Source organism: Aptenodytes patagonicus, chromosome 1 (genome assembly GCF_965638725.1).
Source record: "Aptenodytes patagonicus chromosome 1, bAptPat1.pri.cur, whole genome shotgun sequence".
Classification (NCBI taxonomy): Eukaryota; Metazoa; Chordata; class Aves; order Sphenisciformes; family Spheniscidae; genus Aptenodytes; species Aptenodytes patagonicus.
In genome coordinates, this window is record NC_134949.1 from 57,493,666 (window position 1) to 57,515,081 (window position 21,416).

At 38.6% G+C, this 21,416-nt stretch overlaps 1 protein-coding gene across 6 annotated transcripts in view; it reads right to left on the reverse strand.

The window, feature by feature from the left end:
* Nucleotides 1-21,416, reverse strand: part of TNRC6B (trinucleotide repeat containing adaptor 6B) — a 150,164-nt gene that overhangs the window by 23,566 nt on the left and 105,182 nt on the right. For all 6 annotated transcript variants that reach the window (XM_076337355.1, XM_076337346.1, XM_076337397.1 and 3 more), the window contains 11 exons: nt 18,598-18,776; nt 17,288-17,362; nt 15,954-15,999; nt 8,888-9,036; nt 7,541-7,711; nt 5,145-5,270; nt 3,968-4,099; nt 3,338-3,433; nt 2,919-3,093; nt 2,403-2,537; nt 2,028-2,204 (listed from right to left, as the gene is read on the reverse strand). In XM_076337355.1, coding sequence (XP_076193470.1) covers nt 2,028-2,204; nt 2,403-2,537; nt 2,919-3,093; nt 3,338-3,433; nt 3,968-4,099; nt 5,145-5,270; nt 7,541-7,711; nt 8,888-9,036; nt 15,954-15,999; nt 17,288-17,362; nt 18,598-18,776 — 1,461 coding nt within the window. The remainder of the gene's footprint in view (nt 1-2,027; nt 2,205-2,402; nt 2,538-2,918; nt 3,094-3,337; nt 3,434-3,967; nt 4,100-5,144; nt 5,271-7,540; nt 7,712-8,887; nt 9,037-15,953; nt 16,000-17,287; nt 17,363-18,597; nt 18,777-21,416) is intronic.

A 21,416-nucleotide genomic window follows, 5' to 3' on the forward strand; every position in this document is an offset into this window, starting at 1 on the left:
GTGTAAAATCATTTTGGGTCTTTATTCTTCATCAGGGTGTTGATAAGCTGGATCATGATTTCAGCTAAGTTCTCCTTCTCGAGAAAGCCAATAAGCTAGAGAGGCTATGAGACAGCTTAAGTGGCTGATGGTTCTGGGGCAATAACACTTGTCCCAATAGTCTACGGACCTCATAAGAGAGGGCTAGCAATACAGCAATAATTGCATAAAAGCCACATGCCAAAACCCATGTTCTATTACATGACATCTGCAATCACAGTCACAGGCTACTCATTTACACAAGAAATTTGCAATGGTACTGATGATCCCAGTGAGAGTTTGGTGTTCAGGATTTGTGAACTCCAGCTATCCTCTCACAGTGGTGAGGCAATCAGCAAAAGCAAAAGTTTTACTTATCACTGACAGTGGGACTGCAGGTATCACTAAGGAAGCTCTATGATACCAACGAGGGGCAAAGAGTAGCTATTCAGCTTCTCACTTCTGTAACAGCCTTCTGGTACCAAGAATCTTGCCAGAGCCAGTAGCTGCTCCAAACCTCAAAAGACGGCAGAGCTGATCCTCACATCCCTCTCCTAACATTCCAAGCAGTACTGTGTTTCTCAGTATTATTTAGGGGAACGGTGACTAAAGAAACAAGTTCAGCAACAATGAGTCTACAAGAGAGGTCCTGAAAAAAAAAAATTAAATTTTGGGGGTTTCTGGCATTATGAACAGTAACTCCAGCTCAAGAAGCTCAGTACGTAACAACCAGGCTGACAGAAACGTAATGCAAATACACCTCTACAGAGAGCAGTCAGTGTATGAAATGTTGTGGGTGTGCAGAGGTTCTTGAGGTAACTAATTCTTTAACTCTGTTAGCTCATCAGAAAACATTTTCTTGCCAGAGTTAGACACTGAGGGGTTCCCACATAAAAAGCTTTAACTACTTTTTGTAGGTTTCCTGCAGTCGCACGTGTCACACAGGTTCCTAGGCTTTCTGATGCAAGGTCTGTGCTACTGGTTTACCCAAGAGATGTACCTGCACCTTTACTTTTTTGTGCTTGAGAGGATACACAGCAGAGGATTTGCAGTTAGGAATGTTTTCTTGGAATGTTAAGAGTCTTCCAGGCAGAGAAAAATGACAGCATCCACTATTTGCTGAACAGCACCGGTAATTAATCCGTGCAACTTCAAGGACACCACTCTGTTTAATGAATGATTTATGTAGAAAATGATGCGCGTGTTCAAATATATATGTATTTTTCCTAGATACTTGAGTTTTCTAGCGGAAAGATAAAATTCTGCCAGTGAAACTCTAGAAGACAAAGAATGTGCTACTGCCTGTAATCCAAAAAGCAAGAAACTTCTACTCAAGCCACAAGATTGCTGAGCAGTACTGAAACGTGGCAACACTCTTCTATCCTTTACGCGACATGAGCAAAGGTGAACCACAACAGCGTAGCATACACATTGTATACATATTGTACCAATACTGCTGGCAAAAGAAACCTTGTGGTCCACAGTAGATTGTATTTGTAAACAATTGTCAGAAGAAAAGTTCACGCTACATAAAATACAAAAGGTCAAGACAAGAAAATCCTGTTCCCACCATCACAAAAAACAAGCCTGCACATCTTTTACTTTCCAATTCCACAGTATCTATCAGAATTTTTACACCCCGTGTCAGCCTAACACAACACAAATAAGGAATCAATACAAAAGGAGGGAGCTGGTATTGTGTATTCTATGAATAAGTGTTCTCATGAAAATTTCTGTAAGTGTAAAGTCACCAAACTACGGAAGATAAGAGTTCACCTAACAAAAACCAAATACTATTCAGTCAATTCAGCAGTTAGTTCATATTTAGCCCAGCAATTTTTTACTGGAAATTCAACATCTATGTTCTAATTTAATGTGGAAGAAATTTTAAAAAAGAGATAGGCCAAGCAAATATTTTCCTTGCAGTGGTTATTTAGAAAGTATGATGAGGAAAGGTCCCAGCACATCTACTCTAAAGCTAGGACATAACCCCTGCCCTTATGTAATACCTGGAGGCCAGCTGGCATTGCTGGATTTGCTTCCGATCTTGTTCGTTGGTGGAGATTTGGCAGGTAACCAACTATCACCAGCAGGGCCTGCATGGCCACCTAGTGGGTCGCCCTGAATTATGTCAAACTGGTTGTAGGGCGATCCTCCGCGAGCCTTTCCAGGGGGCACTATTGCACCTGAAGCATTAAAAAGATACATTTACACTCAGGAAAGGTTGGGATCTTTATGAGTATGGAATACTAAAATAAAAAATATGATGCATACTGGTGGGGTAAGATATTAACTAAGTTGAAGCACAATTTCATCTGAGCTATTTCACCTCTGGCAAGATGATACTGCAAAGGCATTCCCGAAATAGTCAGTCCCCTTCTCACCATTTTTGTGCATATTGGCATCTTGTGAAGCCACAGAGGGCAGCCCTTCCATCATAGTCCACTGCTTAAAGCGGGATTCTGTTCCAGCCTCTTTCCCTCCCACCATGCCATAATCCATACCACTTGAGCCAAAGCCTGTGAAACAAACAAACAAAACTCCATTGTCAGTTGCTCTCTTTCGTTGAAGTATCTTCAAACAGGGAGTCATTGTGATCATAAGAAAGGTAAAAAAAAAAAAAAAATCAAGAGTAGCAAATGAAATATTCAAGAGGCAACTTCCAAATAAGCTTGTTAGGTCAGTATGCCACCAAGATATGCTTTGTTATTACGTTTGTCTTCTTCCAATGTAATGAAAAATAATGCACTTTTATCATGAGTGGACGCCTTCGCTCTAGTGCTTATACATAAATTACTCATTTCTGGACCCAGACATAACTGGCTAAGTGGTAACTGCGCTACCATATTAATATAGTAACTATAGGCAATGCACCCAATCTCTTTCCTCACAGCACTTACCTGAACCGTATCCAGGTATTTGCCCTTTGGTCTGTAAATCTGAGAGACCCACATTCAAAGGATTGGGTACCATGCTGTCTAAATGTGGCTTAGGCCCAACAGGGTGGGATGGTGAATGCTTCATGCCAGGCTGCCTCTGCTGCTGCTGCTGGAGGGCACTCACCATACGAGCAATCTGCAAATGAAAGAAAAAAGTGAGGATGATATATCCTATACTGTAACACAGAATTCCAGTAAACACGAAGAAACAGTGACTTGAAAGAGATCCAAAGAACCTTGCTCTCTGAAAAGTGCAATCTGGAGAGAGTGCAAACTGAAGAGAGCAGATGACATTACTAAAGCCAGTGCCATCTTTGCTGCAGACTGCATTTTCCCAGCATGCTTTATACTTCATATGATTGACAAAACCAGTGCCACACCTGTTGCTCCTGCTGTTGTCGCACAGCTTGAGATAACTTCCTCTGGCTTTGTAACAGCTGCTGCTGCTGCTGCTGCTGAAGGAGGAGCTGACATGCCTACAAGATAAGTGGGGGTGGGAAGAGTGAAAATACAGAGCTCATCAAGTGAAATATAATTGGCCAGGAGCTAGTCACTAGCAAATGTTTTGCTCAGAACTCAGGTAAACCGTTTCTCATTCCACACACTCAAATAAAACGACAATGAATGCATTAGAAGAATACTATATCCTTAACTTGTCTCTAATTTAACATCATGCAACAGTATTACTAGTACCTGCTTTATTACCATCACTATGACTACAAGTCTGAAGAAAACTTCATTAAAAATCAACAAACAACTGCCTTCTGTACAAAGACATTGCTTAGAGTCATTACTAACACACTGCAACATTCACAATAATTACACAGGCCTGTTCAGTTTATCTGCTGCCCTCTAACAGGGCTCTATTTTCCTGTACAACCAACAGGGAATACTTGTACAAAAATAACACAAGATCAGTAGAACAAAACAGAATTAGAACAAACATAAGAAGAAAACTCTTTCAGCAGACAATTTGTAAACAGTGTCTCACAAGGTTACTAGCTACTTACTAATTGAAACTGGGGAATCTGTGGAAGCTGGCTCAGCATGGCAATCTGCTGTGGAGAAAGCTGGGGGCCCATATTGAAAAGACCAGGATTCAAGCCACTGTTGGGAAACTGTTTGAGCATGGAGGCCGAAACCTGCATGGAAACCAGTTACATATCCTCAAGAAATGCACTGCTATGAGAAAAGATGATGAATTACAAGTATTTCCATAAAGGAATAGGTACAACACCAATCTTAAATGGTGTTCCGGGAAAGACATTACAGATTTATTAACATATCACATTTAAACATGCACAATCTATGACTTGAGCAGAGTGAATACCTCACTTGATTGACAATATATGGTATTACAGGTGCAGATGCAGACACACACACAAATGTTCCTCCCCCAACCAATTGGTTGCTAGAGACTGCACTAAATTAAAATGCTGATACATATGCAGCTAACCAGTAATCACAGTACTGCATTATCACGTTAAAAACGTACTGCTTGACAAGGGAAAAGAAAGGCATTCAGGCAGTCACTGGAGCAAAGAAACAGTGCCTCACAGAAAGAGTTAATCTCTTTGTATGCTGAATAAGCTATAGTAAAAGACAGGAGTAGGTGGAGAAGAATCCCCCCATTTCTCCCTGCATTGAGAGTTACACAAGTAGAATTCAAGAGAATCACCAAAAGTCTTCTCCAAGTCCAAAGCAAAAGGTAAACTTGTTCATTTGGTGACCCTGAGGTCTTAGAGCTCTGCAATGTAATTGCAAAGTGTAGCCCTTCATCAGGCCTCTCTTTCAGGGGGTAGAAAGCACAGGACAAGACTGCTTGAAAAAAAAATTAAGCAACCTGTCACACTTCAGAAAAACTTTCATCTTTCACTTTTTTTGTTGTTTTTAAAATACTTTGCAAAAGCCTATGTAAGACGCAGGATTCCTGAATCCACTTTGAGGTTTAAAAATACTGGTAGCGAGCATTTACCATCAACTGCCTTGGAATAAGAAAGAAGGCTAATCCTTCTGCACTGAGTTTTAAGCACTTTCAACTATGAATTTTAATTTTTTATCTTATCTAAGTTTTCGATTTCTTAACATCAAGTCAAGACTAAGATAGATGTGTAAGCAACCTCAATGTGTGCTCTGAAGGCTGTAGCTCTACTTTTTACAAGTAACCAGTTACTATAAATTCCTTACCTGGGGAGAAAGAAATTGGGGAGGCACTTGCGCCCGGATATTGGGGGAAGGATTTAGTGGCTGCACTGGTGTGTGCATGCCCCTCGATTGTGCTGTGCTGTTTCCAAACAAACCATGATTGCCACCCTATAAAATTAAAGCAGTAGTGAGAAGATGAATCTTTCAGGATAATGGCTTTCTATGCTATTAACTACATATCCGTAACAATGAGGCAAGTACTGACTTAAACAGAGTAAGTACCCTTGAAATTACTGAGATGTTTGCCCTAAATCAGTAATATTCTACCTGGGTTAAAACTGCTGTACTACATTGTCAAGATGAAGGTTCTTCCTCCTCTACTTTGAAGAGTCATGTTTATCCACTTATTTCAAAGCACATAACAAAGCTAATGTTTTATATTTTGCACTTTACATGTTGGGAAATGGAAACTTGGAGTACAAACAACACACTCAAAAAAACGTTCCATTGGCTTAAAAGTATGGCAAGACTGTGTCAACAAGAATTCTGGGCCATCATTTAAGAAAAGTCAGGTACTTTTTCTGAGTAGGTTGTTGAAATATCACTCATAAGCCTATTACTTCCTCTGCAGGCCTTTCACTAACTGAAATTAGAATTCAAAAATTTTATCAAAAATTTTCCTTCTGATGTGAAAATTTCAGCATTCTGGACTGGAACGTTTTTATTTTCCTTTTTTCCCCCACTAAATTGAAGAGCAGGAAAATTTTCAAGTGAGAAAAAATGTGGTTTGTTTTGTTTTTTCCTCCCAGTGATTTATTTTCTAATACAAGAATACTTGCTGTTTCTTTTGAGTTTTTTTTAATGAGAAGTATTTACTGTTTTATAAGCAACTTCTGTAATAATAAATCCTACTGCATGGAAATGACTGAAGAAAATTCACGATTATGTTTCACTATTTCAGCCTCTGAGCAGACTGTCTTTATTTGCAACATCTTTCAACCAAAGCCACAGGAAGTGTTATGGACAGTCTCCTACACTAACAGTCACATGCTGTTGCTTCTAAAGGCTGAAGCTCATACTCCAAAAGGTCCTTATGTGCCATGATTCTGTCCTTTCATTTTCAAGGCTCTCAGAACTTCCCATCTTCTGCTGTATATCAGGATGTCTATGATCCTCAGATACCTGGAGTTCAAAACAGCACATTTTCCATCCCTCAGCCATCATTCTCTGTTCTCCTTCTCCATGCCAGCACTGCTGTACCCAACATAAATTCACCACTGAGATTGTGCAGGCCTTCTCCAAAACCTTTCCTTCCCTTATATACCAGATTTCATAAGCTTTGCCTCCCTTCTACCATAATAGTGTGCATCCTCCACTACCCCTTTGCTAAAACAGAAGTCTCTCATCCTGCATCTATACTGGCAGCATTATGGATTGCCTCATTCACCTGCATCACGTTTCACCTCCTTAATGTATCTTCTCTTTCAGAAGCTACTCAAGATGTCATGCTAAGCACACAGGAGGATAAACAAAAAACCCCAAGACACAAAAGAGTTTTTATTCTGGAAAGAACTGACTGGGGTCAACTACACATCAAAATTTTTGAGAGGCTTGAAGCTGCAGCTACACATTCAGCCCTCCCTAAAGCTCAGCAGAATTCTGCACACCAAATCCAAGAACACGCCTGCAAATTTTTGACTTCATTTGATGTTCAACACTGATTGTGTCACATAGAAACAGAAAGACAACACAAAGAAACACCATCATGTTAGGCATGTGACTACATAAGGTAGTCCAGTTGCAATACTTAGGTTCTATTCTTTCATTTCCTACTATTCCTGCAATATTTTCTGCTAGCATAATGCAAAACATAATAGCCAGAAATTCTTCCAAACTGCAGTTAACCACTTCTTTCTTCCCCACCATTCCCCCATATACAGAACAAAAATATTGCTACTTCAAGAGTTTTTAAAGGCTACTAAATCAATCCTTTCTTTGGTCTGTGGGGAAGGGAGAAGGGAACAGGCACAATGCAAAATGACTGCAATTTTTTTAAAGGCACATTTCTACATACAAGGTCATTGGGTAGAGTCTGGAAAAATTCAGTGTCGGGGGGTGGCAGGGCAAATCAACAGCTTCTAACTGGGTTTTAAAACAGCAATGAAAATATAAAGGTTGCCACTAACTTAACGACTTCTGAAAAGCACATCTATCTGCTGCTGCACTGTGATTCAGGAAGTAAGAGGCCAACAAAAACAGATGGAATACATTTTGATGATAGGAGCCAAAGTGGATTGATTCTCAGTGGCCTGATATAGCTGAAATATCCATTAACAATATAATTTATTTAGTAGGAAAACAAACGCAAGCAACCAACTAACCAGGATTAAGCCCAGGTTGCAGCCTTATAACAATGCATCTTACAAGGGCCTGCTTACTTGTCTAGCAGCGAAGTTTTGGGGACTGAGCCCTGAGCCGATTGCCCCAAGGCCGACGTTGGATAGTGTGGAACCAGAGGGAGACAGCTTGTAGCTGGGAGAAGGGGAGAAGGGAGAGCAGGGAGCCTCATCCCCAAGGCACCCATCTTGATTGGAGAAAGGCAAAGTCAGCTGAAGCAGCAGTTAGCCAACAGCAGGAGTTGGTTAGTGAAGCAACAGAACACAAGAGGAGAGAAAGAGGGACGGTGAGTGACTAGGAAGAAGCAAAGTTAATTTGTAATAGCAATTACAAGGACAAAACTTCTGACTCAAACGATCACTTGACAATTAAGATTTTGGTCCAAGAAGATAATCAATAAATTCCTAAAGGTTTCTTTTTAAAAATACATTCTGAACTCTCATGAAGTTAATTTCTGACAGTGGCTGTTACCACTACAGAAACAAACAAATTTTGAAAGAATTCCTAATGTTAGCACACACTTACGAACATAATTTGTTAGGAATGCATTAGCTCTGCTAGTGGTATTTATTAATTAGGCCACCAGAGGGAGTTGACAAAACTGTTTTTTAGCCTGTTACACCAAAATGGAGGAGTAAAAAAAAATTCATTGACAGTAACACGCCTTCAGAATTTTTAAACCAAATTTCTTTTCCATTTTGTATGTGATAAACTGTATTAAAAAACCCTAAAGCATTCTGAATCTTTTGGACACTCTCCAATTCATAATATGAAGCAATTAATGTTTGATAGTAACAGTGAAAGCTTCTACTTAAAATAGGCAAGAATATGAAGGAAACACTACCATAACATACAACAGATGTCACAGAGAAACAGATGTCATACAGAAGCTTACAGTACACGGACATACAGCATAAGGGGTTGCGGAATTTAGAAAGGGTGTTTCCAATAAACGACAGACATGAAAGCAGAAAAAATCTGGAAGACTGTGATTACTTATGTTTACTTAGATCTAAACCAATTTTTTTACAGTAGATGATTGTAGTCAGTAGCCAAAAGAATCATTGTGATGAAACCTATAATGAATTTCATTGCTACCAGTAGTTTACCCTTCCAAGAAAAACAAAGGAATTTATTTCTGTCCATATTCAGAGCAGTCTGTTCTAGAATAAAAAGCCTCATTCTCCCCAGATAATTTAGTTTGTCTATGCACATCTGACACCTCTGTTTTATATACACATTCATTCTACAAACATAACTCCCACACACCTTTTATTATTGAGTTTGTCCAAGGTTACTGAATTTTTAGTACTTCCAGAGGAGTAGGGTAAGAACTGGGACCTCGAACACAGAGGTTGGTATTAATTTATCAAAGATATTTCTCTCACCTTCTCAAAATAAGGCCCACTATCTGTGGTTCCCATGTCTTTGGAATTAGGTGGACGGAACCCAGATCGATCCTTTCTTATCATGTCATTGAAATCCCCGAGATTCATGGCTCGTTTATCTACCTCAAACTTCTTATCTGGGAGACCACCTGTTAAAAAAAAAAAAGAGGAAAGACAACAAAATTAGTGCCAATAATCTCTACGACATTTCATGACAGCAGGTTCACAGCCAAAGAAAGTATCTTGAAGATCAGGGTATAAATTAGACCTGTCTTACAATTTAGCATAGCTACATTGCTATTAAAAGTGTTGAGAAATTGAAGTAGGAAGTTTCATTTTTAATACTGAACAAGCCAACTAAGTTTAGAGAGTTTAATGTGAAGTATTTCTCACAATTTATGTACAGATATAAACATATGAATTTCTACAGCAGCCTAGTTCAACTAATGATACTCATTTATACATAATTCTCAATGTCTTCCAAAACTCGCACTGTTATTTATTGGTATTCAGTATCTATAGAGACACCACTTTTAAGTTCTCCATACATTCTACTTAGCCTTTACTGTGTTTGGCACTGAGAAAGAATTTCTCAAACTGCAAAACCACGCACATAATTCGATCACAGCTCTCCTACAGTCATGTGAACTTAACTCTTGAACACCACAGATCATCTGGTATAGTGTAACTTCCAGACAGACAACCAGTCTCCCTCAGCCTGTACGCAATGATTACACAACCAGGAACAGAAACACTTTTCAAACATCCCCTACAGTCTCCTACCATTGTTTAGTGAGTAATCTGGTGGAACACGAGGGAGAGATGTTAGTAACAGATGATCAAACTGTAACATACACAGTGAACGAGACATCATCCTTCTCTATAAGCTTATCATCAGCCAAGTGCTGACTGAAGGAAGTTTTCTACCTTACACACTGAACTGCTGCCAAGGAACAATTCTTTTTGTCATATTTGACATCTGTAAGGTATCAGATACATATTGTTATGTTGAAGTAGATGGAAGACATCTTCGTTTTAAAATATGGACAACATGATAGAAGTGAACTTTACTGCTATTCTTAGTTTTAAATAATTTCATTTAGTAGCACAGATGGCCTTTCCAAGAACAGTTTAAAAAATCTGCCACCACAGTTAACCACAACCTATGACTCTTCCAAAGGAAGTTGGTGATAGATATCCTACCCTACCACTGACAAAACACTAAGTCTTTATCAAACAGAGCAAACACTTAATCTCTCTGATACCTTCAAAACACTCACCTGTTCCTCAAAAAAGCTTCTCAAAGCCAGCACCTCTTCTTAATGTCCCATCACAAACTATTAATATTCATAGCTATGTTATTGCCAAGAACCTATGAAATCAACCACTAATTACATGGGTTTTTCTTGCTGGCACAGCTTTCAAAGTTGATCCAGCTTCATCCTCTCACATGCCTTCAACATGATGTATCACGAAAACACTTGACAAATCACCTACATATCTTGGCTTAGTAACTGGAGTCATACTGACCTGGATGAACTCATTCCTTTCTAACATATCCTAAAAAGCTAGAACTGGCTCTGCAAAAGCAGTCCCATAAAATGTCACATACAACTCAATCCTGTCATTACCTACATCTAACTACTACACACAATGCCAGCAATGCACTATCAAAAGGCTTGTGTGCTTTAATTCTAGACAGGAAGCCCTGTCCGTTAGTTGCCTGAAAAGAAACTGAAAGCAAGACAGACTTGCATCACTACCTGAAAAGAAACTGGGTCAATGCCAACACAAGATGACTAAGCCAGAGAAACACCCTTTTGTCTCTTCAGTTATCCTGATGATCCAATCAACTCCTCAAACATTACTGAATGATGCCTTGTAAAACGGCTTGTTAAATAACATGTAGAGCATTAAATAGCACCTTTAAAGGCTTCAAACACAGATATGCATGCCACTTAGTGCTGAGGCAGCTGTTTAAACTTCAGTATAAACAAGGCCTTGCTGAGAAATGATAGCATTAATTCATCCCATTCATAGAAAATTCTAATGCAACCTTGAAACCTGTCATGTGAGTCTGTCTTTTGCACTTGCCAACAAGAACTATAAATAATGCAGGTGGCTGAAGACTAGCTTTACCTTACATAGTACAAGACGACCTTTAAAATCTGAAAAATTTGAATTTTACCCTCTGCAGTAGGCAAGAACACTTGTGCATGAATAAATATGAAGCCCCAAATCCTCTACATGCAGAAACATACAAAAGGTTAAAAGTCCAACCATCTTCATAAAAGTAGATACTCCCATCAGTTTTTGGATTTTTTCCCCACTATTAACAGCTGTGAGAAACACCACAAAAAATGCAAAATGGAACAAGAACTTGGAACATGACATTCACGCCCCAATGAAGAAAAAACCCTGTTAAGTAGATCTCCCCCACCACATGCACACAGCTTAAAAGAAAAAAAGAAATTTATTTGAAAAAATTATATAATCTGATCCTGTACTGGGAGATAGGAGACAGAAACTGCTGTTGGGCAAAGTTACCTAAAACATCTGCAAACAAAAGACAACGTGGTGAAAATACATACATCCAGCAGGGTAACCCAAATGGAAAAAAAAAATTTGAAACATGTTTTCTGCTTGACCACAAAAACATTTTAAAGATACTGGTTTTATACCTTTGCCATAAATTTACATCATCCAAGCCTACTGAGCAAGTACATGCACTTAGATATCGAGATGTTGCATCTGAATGCTAAATCAGGTTATGGCTTTGTAACATATTACAACAGACAAGCTGCATGAATTGCATTAGAATTAGTAGAAATTGGAAATTAATTTCCCAGTCTTTACAGGTGATTTGAGAATTCAGTGATCTGCAGAGGTTGCAACTAATACATTAAAAAAAAAAAGACAGGTGGTTGTCAAACAGAAGGAAGGAAAAAATATTAAGTGGCTCTGACAAGCTACTTACTGTAGCAAACTTCATGCCTCAGGACTTAGATACTAGGAGAGATTTCAATGGAAAAACAGTTGTATCCTATTTTCAAAGTAAAGCAAGCTAACCATTGAAGGGATTTGATAGGTAAAAAAAAAAGACAAAGTACATATGCCTCAGGCATGCTATTGATCCATCTCTTTTCTATCTTTGTCAGTAAATAGAAGTGTCACTCCAGCACCTTGCAAAAAAAAAAAAAAAGCAACACATTTTTCAGACAAGGAGACTGAGACCAATGTAGTAAGAATTACTTACTGACAACTGGACCTATTTTACGATGCATGATGATCAGAGCCAAGGTGCTCCATGCATATCAAAGCCAAAGTCGTCTTTGACATGTGTGGTCTCCAGGCACAGATTTAACTCAGATCAATGTGCATTTATCCATAAACTGGGAAAATATCATGCTGGGAGTTATCGAGTTAGGAAAACCTGGTATGTTGTAATCCTGACTGAAAACCAGTTGAACAAGCCTACCTCATAAGTAAGTCCAACTTTTAAAGTTTCAAAGTAGATACAGGCTGAGCAAAACAGCTTATAATTTTCCACAATCAACTGCCATAAGCAACAAGAGCAAAACTGCTAAGCAGAGAAGTAACAGAAAAGCCTCAGGAAGACCTGTTACATTCTTAGTCTTTGAAACGGAATACAAACTATCTATACTATATATATACAAATGCCTCTTCCTAGGATGAAGGATGCCACCATTAATGGGCATACTAAACTTAAAGAAGTGCAACATATCAAGACTAAGTATGCAACCTTTCTGCACCATTTCACAGGATATTCTGAGCGTCAGCCATCTTTCCTCAGAAGGTCTGATGGCCTTAAGGTCCTTGACAGCATAAAGTTCTAAAGGATCCAAAAGCTTAATTTGGAGAAAAAGAACTGAGAGCTATAATCAGCATAATTCAGGCTACCATCCTCTTCATTTGTATATTCTTAGATCTGCTCTTTAACAGCAGCATCTGAAGGCAGATGAGAACTGAACATCCAAGATGACGACTCATCTCTGTCTAGAAGATCTTTAGAGAAGCATGATACCATCAGAGCCTGAATTCTAGAGAGGCTATATGAGGCCAAAGTGGAGTGATCCAAAAATTCTGTTACCTTTCCCAAAACTGTGTTGTACTATATAAATGCACACTTTAACATCTCTTATTGCGATCCTTAACTATTCAGATGAAGAAAGCAATTTTGGGAAAAATGAACTACTTAATCCTCTATGAAGTGTGATACACATTTTAAGAATGTAACGGATTCTAAGCTGAGAGACACTGCAGCTATTTGGATTGCATTAGAATACCAAATCTGGAGTTGATACTAGATGCAAGTAAGTCTTGACTACCACAATGCTACCTTTGGTACCAACAAAGATTAATGGATATTCCCCATAAAAGAAGTTTTTTGGTTGGGAAATCCTGACTACAGCATCACATGTGATGCTACAACAGTGGCAGATGAGGAAGTACTAAAGCACTGGTGCAAAGATGGTCAACATCAGAGCAGACTTCTTACAAGGCATAATATTGGAATAATTTAGTCAACAATACTAGAAAGGCACAGAAGAGGTATGGCAGAATCAGAATGGCACAGAAACTGCAATTATAGCACAATGGCCAGTTTCACAAGAACTGCCTCCTGTAGTCCCTAAAATCTACTATTCAAATCAAGAACGAATATTTATACTGCTTGCATTTGCAGGGTTTGAACTTGTGCTATCTAGTTTTCCACTGCTACCAGAAGCTCCCACAGTACAGGTTCAATTTCAATCATATGGACATTGTATCACTAGGACAGAAGACACTTTAGAGGAAAGCAGTATCTACTACTGGATTACTTTCTGGGATGGGGGGAACACATCAGACTAGTCAACTGTCTTGACATGTGTAAAAAACATAAAACCACAGGGAGTATTTATATGAGTTGAACAAACAGCTCTTGCTACTATGTCCTTCCCTACTGTCATTATTTGATGTTTAGATGCAAAAAACCCCAAAAAAATCAAGCAACGAAACAAACCAGAAGTTGCCACAAAGACAGGAGCCAATGCACCAAAATAGATGTACATGATGCTGGAAAGTAAGATTACTTAATGCTTAGCACACAGTCAGTCACAGACCTGAACAACATAACTTCTTTGGCAGGTAATACCTCAGAAGTAAATAGATTCTATCCTTGATGTTGGATATAGCCAACTTCTATCACAGACCCCACGCTATTCTAGCTTACAGCAATGAATTTCAGAACATACTTTGAAACTAACTGTACTTGACTTGTAAACACCAATTTTAGTTGATCCAGAGATCCCACAGACTATGACCCGACACAGAACTACTTTTGCAGGTGGTTCTTCAGAGATACCACCACAGGATCATCAGTAATCAATTCAAATGAGTCTCCCACAGGAAATTTAGAAACACCAGCAGAATAAGCATTGATTCCAAGTCAGTAACCTCCTCCAGCCAGTCCCCCCCCTTCTTACCAACTCCTTTATGTCCTTTCAGCAGCACTTTTGTGCCTGTGTGTATCCGCGTCTCAGCTGAGGTAGAAACTTTTGCTATTATGCAGAAGTAGCTGGAAACAAGCAGCTTGGTACCAGAATGTTTTTAAACATGAAACAGGCAAAATGGTTACTGCGTTTTACTGAGCCATACTGTGGGTCTCAGTGCTAATCACATGAGATTCAGAATCAATGGTGTCCACACCTTCATAACAAACTTGATTTGCACTGAAACAGGGACCCCTTCCGGACACAGAACCACTACACACATGCTTCTTTAGAGCCCCCTGGGCATACCTCATTTACACAGGAAATTTACTGTTCTAGATGAGAGCTGAGAATACTAGTACTACTTTGACATGTCACCCTTTGGAATAAGAATTACAGATCTCTGGCTTTCGACATTGTAACTGGGAGGAATCTGAGGCCTCTGTGACATTCCTGACAGTTACAGAAATAGGATGAACATCTCTCTCCAGAATTATTGTTGGGTTTGTATAGTGGCAATGTCCTTTAAGTGGAGTAGATGATCTGTCTTTGTAGCCATGGATATGAGGTGATCTTCCTGCTTCTGTCAATTCTGAAGAATCAAAAACTGAACAGTCCCTAGAACAGGAACGAAACCTTTTTCCCCTTTGTAAGTATCAAAGACTACCCTGTACAAGTTTTTAGCCTTACTAAGCCTTCAAAGACTTGATAACAAATAAAATAAACAATCAGGACAACAGATTTGGATCATCTGTTTTTTAATATATACCTTAGGAATCTTGTAGGGAAACCATCTCAAATGGCAGAAGATTTCAGAAACCTGTGGTATTTCTATTGCAATACCATGACAGTGAATATTCAGAGACAATTTGGAGAAGAACAGAATGCAAAACTAAATCTGATTTCAAGATCAAAAAAAATGCTGTGAGAGTTCACTACTTAGTTTGCCAAAGAAGAAAGTCATGACAAATTCAAAGGTAATTAAATGGGATTAATCCAAGTGGTCAATTCCAACTCTCATTTAGGATAGTGTTTTCCACATAGCCCATCGCACTTAAGCCGTGTAGTATTTGTGGTGAGGCTATCAAGAGTGAAAAAATCTAGTTCTACTGAGCAGTAACTTGTAATAGCCTGAGGCAAGCAATTGAAGAAATCCACAATAGAAGATATTCTTTTCCCTCACATCACCTCCAGGGAGCTGTGGTAATTGGGATGTCCTACTGCCAAGTGCTAAAACAGTCCTCCTCTTCCACCAAATGAAAAGGGATCTTCACTTTCTTGAAACAGTAACAATGAACACAAACTACATAGATCAAAACAGTCTTATAGGATATCCCTTTCACAAGTTATAGCTCCATTCTGTACAGGTATACAACCCAATCTTGCATACCAGCATCAGCTGCGTAACTATTCAGAGCCTACAGCCAAGATAGCGGATGCTGTAACTCTATCCTTCTATTATGAGGAGTGCTAAAAGTAAGGATCAAACCTTTCCAAAGCACAGCATATCATCCACATAAAAATACTACACATGATCTCATATTTCAAATGCATTTAAATTAAATTATACGCACCTACAGACAAGTCCATCTTACTGCCTGGAATGTCCTCAGTTTGACTCTGGAAAAAAAAAAATTCAGTTCTGACTTCTATGAAATGCTGAGGAATCTTTCAGAAAGCAGCCCTTGATTGTTAAAGGTGGAATGAAGGAAGGACATGCTTGTGCCAATTAAAGTTTTATTTTAAATTAAAATCAAACACAAGGATTCCCGATATCACGCTGGACACACCTCACCTCGACCCCCTAACACTGTGTGGCACGTTTACTCATATGAAACCAGACACATGAACGCATGCGACAGAGAAAGATGGATAGACAGCTGCTCTGTGAAATGAACCTCTGTCCTCATGTTCCAATGGTCAAGAGATGAAACACTGAAAATAGTGGCCAAAATGATAGCTCATCCTCATGACCTGTCAAGTCATCAAGTCTTGAAATGTACTGCCAAGTTATTCTTTAGTTGGCAGTCTGGGACAGGGTGTTCCCATAGCTTTCAGAAGCATCTAGGTCTAGCAGACTGAATTTGAGCTTGGGAGCCAGTAGACATTACAAATTAATCCTAGTCATGTCAGTGAGAGTTTGTGCAGCCCTGGGCTTCTCATAGAACTTCTGTATTATCATCTTTTGCTAGCCTGCATTACATACTATTCCTGCTTCACAGGATGACAGTAGGCACAATATTCTGTAAAATGTTTAACAAAGTAGCATGTCAGAAGTTCTTAAAAAAAAAATTTATATGTAACTATTTTTAAGGTACTTCCCTGCAGATCTGTCTTTTCTCTCCATGATGTGCCATTTATTTATTCACTTTACCAATCAATCTTTAAGTACTGATTAATAATGAGCTCTTTTTTTTCCTAAAAAGACCCTGCTGCACAGTATTTAAAATATAAATAGCCAAGACAGACACAGGGCTGTAAATTTCCTTTTCTGATAGGTGGCTGAGATTCAGAATGAATAGCCTCGGACTAATCACAGATGTCTGACACTACAGCCAGGAGCTGAGGCCTCTACCTTGAGTGTTCTAAACAGCACTTTATGAAAATTAAAAAAAATTAAAAAAAATTCAAATCTTATTACTTGCAAGGAAATTGCAATCTCAGAACAACAGCTGTCAAAGTAACTTTCAAGAGGCAAAGTAGGTTTTTGGTTTTTCTGAGAAGCCATTCTGACTAGCAAGGAAGTGCTGAATACCCAGCTATTACAGGTATTATAAATCAACATGCCAGCATAGCAAATGCAGATAAATAAGTAGTTACACACTGTGAAACAGCTGATCTTTTGGCTTATTTAAAGCTTACTGCTTTTTTACAAAGTTGGATTTTATATTTTAAAAAATGTACTTACTAGCAAGCCCATATTTGAAAACTGTTTGGATAAAGGGTTCATCCACGAATCACTATTTCCTCCTTTTAATGCGCACTGAAGAGGAAAAAAAAGACAAAAAAATATTTTTAAGCAATTTCTTGATTTCTTAAGTTCTGTTTTAATCCTTGAGATGCACAAGGACGAAAATCCTGGTATCAGAGAAATTAATCTCCTCAACAAATTAAGTTTTTGCGTGGTTGGAAACATTTACAAAAGACTTCTTTTCTCTCTCATAAAATTGTTCATTGTTAGGTATACCAAACTGGATGAACACTTGCTGTGTAGAATGTTTATCACACCTTCAGTTTCATTCTGGAATCTGGGAAGCTTTGTGAATGTTATTTATTTCTTCCTCTGTTACAGTTTAATATGTTCTTTAATCCACCACATACAGAGGTAGATTTCTTCCTCGGGTTTCTTCCCTTTAGTATGGTTTCTGTTACATGGGCACTATGCTAACCTGGCTCTCAATTTGGCCTTACTGTAATTTACAGGTGATCAAAACCAAAACTGAACACAGTTCAACAGAAAAGAAAATTTTTTGGACAGCTGCTTTGGTGGTTAAAATAAAAAAAGCTTTAAGTGAGAAAAAAATTTGTGAGAATCATTTTTGCAAAATAGGAATTCTAAAACTCCACACCATGTCACAACAGTATTTACACATCCTAGGAAGCTGTTCTGCACTCACCTTTTGAGTTTGCACTACCTATTTGATTAGAAGTAGACAAAGCATAGTCCTTCTAACATTAATACAGTACCAAGTGTTACTGTACTAGCGAACTTTAACACAAACAAGCCTTAGAAAACAATTTACTCAGGACTATAGCTAAGCTCCTGGTCCTGTTTGAGGTCAAAGGTCAGTAACAACAAACACAAGTCAGACCTAAATCGAACAGTCAGTAGAAATAAGAAGTGCATGTGCCAAAGGGACCGTGGAATCCGAACTTCAGCAGGCCATGCAAGGAGAACAGCAACAGCCTAACACAGAAAGCTATGTGAACAAGAGAAGAGCAATAGCCTTGGGATACTTATTTCTCAGTTTCATTTAGTAATGGCTCTGCAGCTTACACACCAAAAGAATTCGACACCTACTGGCAGATTTAGTCACAAAAGGTGTAATACATTAAAACAAATCCAGAAACCTCACATTTTTTACACTGTTGTAACAGGCAACTTTCTAGCTGAATTCTGTAATACCTTTTTAAAAGAAGAACTATTATAATGCTATAACATATCAGTCATACTGCTTTCAGACAACACAGTGGTTATGAATCATTCAAGCATTTTACCTTCATTTGTGTTTTCTTTCCTCCTTGCCCCCAGCTTGTTGAGTTGTGGGAGGAACTGCTTCCCTGAGAGCCTGCTGTGTTCCAGACTCCTCCCTCCTCCTCCTCTTCCCAGCTGGAATGACGCGTTCCTGTCACTGGCCCATCACTCTCTCCCCAGCCATCTTGCATAGATTTAGAACCTTTAGAAAAAGAAAAAAAAGCTCAAAAGCAGTCTACAATACCATGCAGCTAGTGATTTGACACTGCAAGATTAGCCGAGATCATCAGAACCCCAAAGGAGTAAAAAAAAAAAAAAAAAAAAAAGCATCTTCACTAACAGCTGTAAAAACTTGTGCATGAGTCCCAAAGCCCAAGAGATTCGGTGGCATGTTATGTTTTGCAACTATTTTAAGGCAATGTCAAACCCTTAAAGATATAATAACCATAGGGACCTCTTCTCTTATACAGATACAGCTACATTTGGATTTCTTTAAAAGGCAATCTATTATTTTCTAGTGTAAATGAAAGACTTCAATGACACTTAAAAACCAAGGGTGCTGAGGACTCTGGTTCAGGTGGTTCATCAATTAGTTCCTTTCTTCCTTCAAAACCTTAACATTTCCCTTGCACTAAACTCTTTCACAAAATTACAGAAACAAAGAACTTTAAGGAATAACAATTAAGTAGAATCTGAAGGAGAGGACCTGACATTGTGCTTTGGTATATGTAACACCAGAAGTAGTTTAATGTGAAAAAAACCACCTCTACTTGAATTTCCATTCTTAACAACGTCATTAAAAAGACTTACTAGCAGTGCTGTTTAAGTAGAGATGCCATTCCCAGAAAGCTACCACCATGTCATTGTATCAATTCAGACTAAGGACTTTACCCTGTTGGCTTCTTTTCTTTTCTAGCACCAGCTATCAGGCAACTTAGAATTCTAACCTCTACTGACAAGCCAACAAGAGCCCAAATCCTCTTGTCCACTGTTCAACTGTAACTCTTCATTCTGCATATTTATTCCCTAAGCATTTATCTCCTTTAAAAAAGATTTCCATCATAATCACCTTTTTCATAACTAATTCTTCAATTGTCTGGACTTTGAGTGTGGAAATCAGGGATAAGGATATTAACACACATAGCAGAAAACATGGATATAAAAAGAGTCAGGAATTGTAATTAGTCTATCAAGGGAAACTCTACCTTGATCACAGCAAAAGTAAGTACAGAAGCATTTCATGGCAGTTTAAGAGCTACCTTAAAATCCATCATAAATAACAACTCAGATACTTCACAGGAAACAAATTTTTAAATTATATTCATCTGTGTACCAAAATTGAGGGCTGCTTAGGAAACCTATTGGTCCCAGCGCAAAAATCTACCTCTTGACCCTTTAATCATGCTACTTACACAGAAAAGACTACATTTAAGGATTACGACTGCAGAGTCAAGAACTTAATCTGGAAATGTCATATACGGGGTAGTCCCTGCAGCTTTAATGTATTTCCGGCCACAGTGTTTAAATATAGTACTATGATCCTGGTTTTAACTACATGGCCATAGGCTATTTTTCTACATTGACAGCTCTCAGGTCTGAGATTCTTGAACATGAATCTGGACAGTGGTGTACAGATGACTTGTCTGCAGGATTCCTGCTTCATTTTCTGAATTTGTTGAGTGAGGCGGCACAAATAGCTACAGTAAGCAAAGGAAACTTTCAAGATAAAGACAAAATAATGATGTTACAGAAAAATGAATTTATTCCTACTTCTGCCAGAGAATTCCTATGCAATGCTGGTAAAACTATGTAAATCCGTTTTTTTTAAACAGGTGGGCAATGATCTATGCTTCCCTTCTTTGGCTCTGAACTCTTTTTTTCTTTTCCAATCGTTGCTAGTCTCTGTTTCCTGTCCTTACCTTCAACCATAAATTATGCCTTTGCAGGCTCTTTGTCCCAATTTCTTCTTCCAACTTATCCAAGACATTAAATATCTCCCCTTACATCACTGAGTAACGTGGCTTTCTTCTTCATTCCTTCTGGGTGCCAATTAGAAAGGAGTTGAGAGAGCAGTCACAGAACACAGGACAATGAATATCTCAGCTCTTAACACTGGTGACCTACTACACCCCAACCTGAAACAGCCATCATGGGGAAACTCCCTATATTTTGCTCCTCTAGAGTTGGGGACAGCTTACATACAAAATAGTACACATACGCTGCAGCTCTCTGGTTATGTCACATATGCAGACCAGTTAGGACAAGCAAGTGACCATGTATAGTCTTTAAAGACTATCTTAAATATTAACAAATCCATAGAATTTGCTATGGCTCATTAGCATTTCAGAGGCTCTGATTTTGGTGTCTTTTTACAGATGAAAAAACAGATCCATCTAAAAAAAGTCTAGCATCCTGAAAAGTGCCAAGTTTGTGTGGCAGGCACAGGAAGCACTACAGCCATCCAAGAAAGGCTGCTATAATGTTAACATTAAGGAAGCAATGCTTTTTTCCCAGTTTTGTTTCATAAATAGCCAAACTATTTAATTGGGGTTGGAGGAAGGGAGAATGACCCAGCAGCATACCATCTGTATAGAGCATTTCATTCCAAACAATTACATGTTGCAAAGGCAACTTGTAACTGGAAACAGTTTTACAGCGGGTATCATCAGCCAAGTTCAGTAACAGTCATGTATTATCAATATTTCCTACTGGAAACTTCATATCCAAACGTTATTGGCTTTGGCTATAACGCTGCTATGTTGTATCAGCAGGTGATTGCTTTTGTTTGTTGTATTTTCCTTAAAAAGACTGAAATAAAAGTTCTACAAACAGCTTACATCAG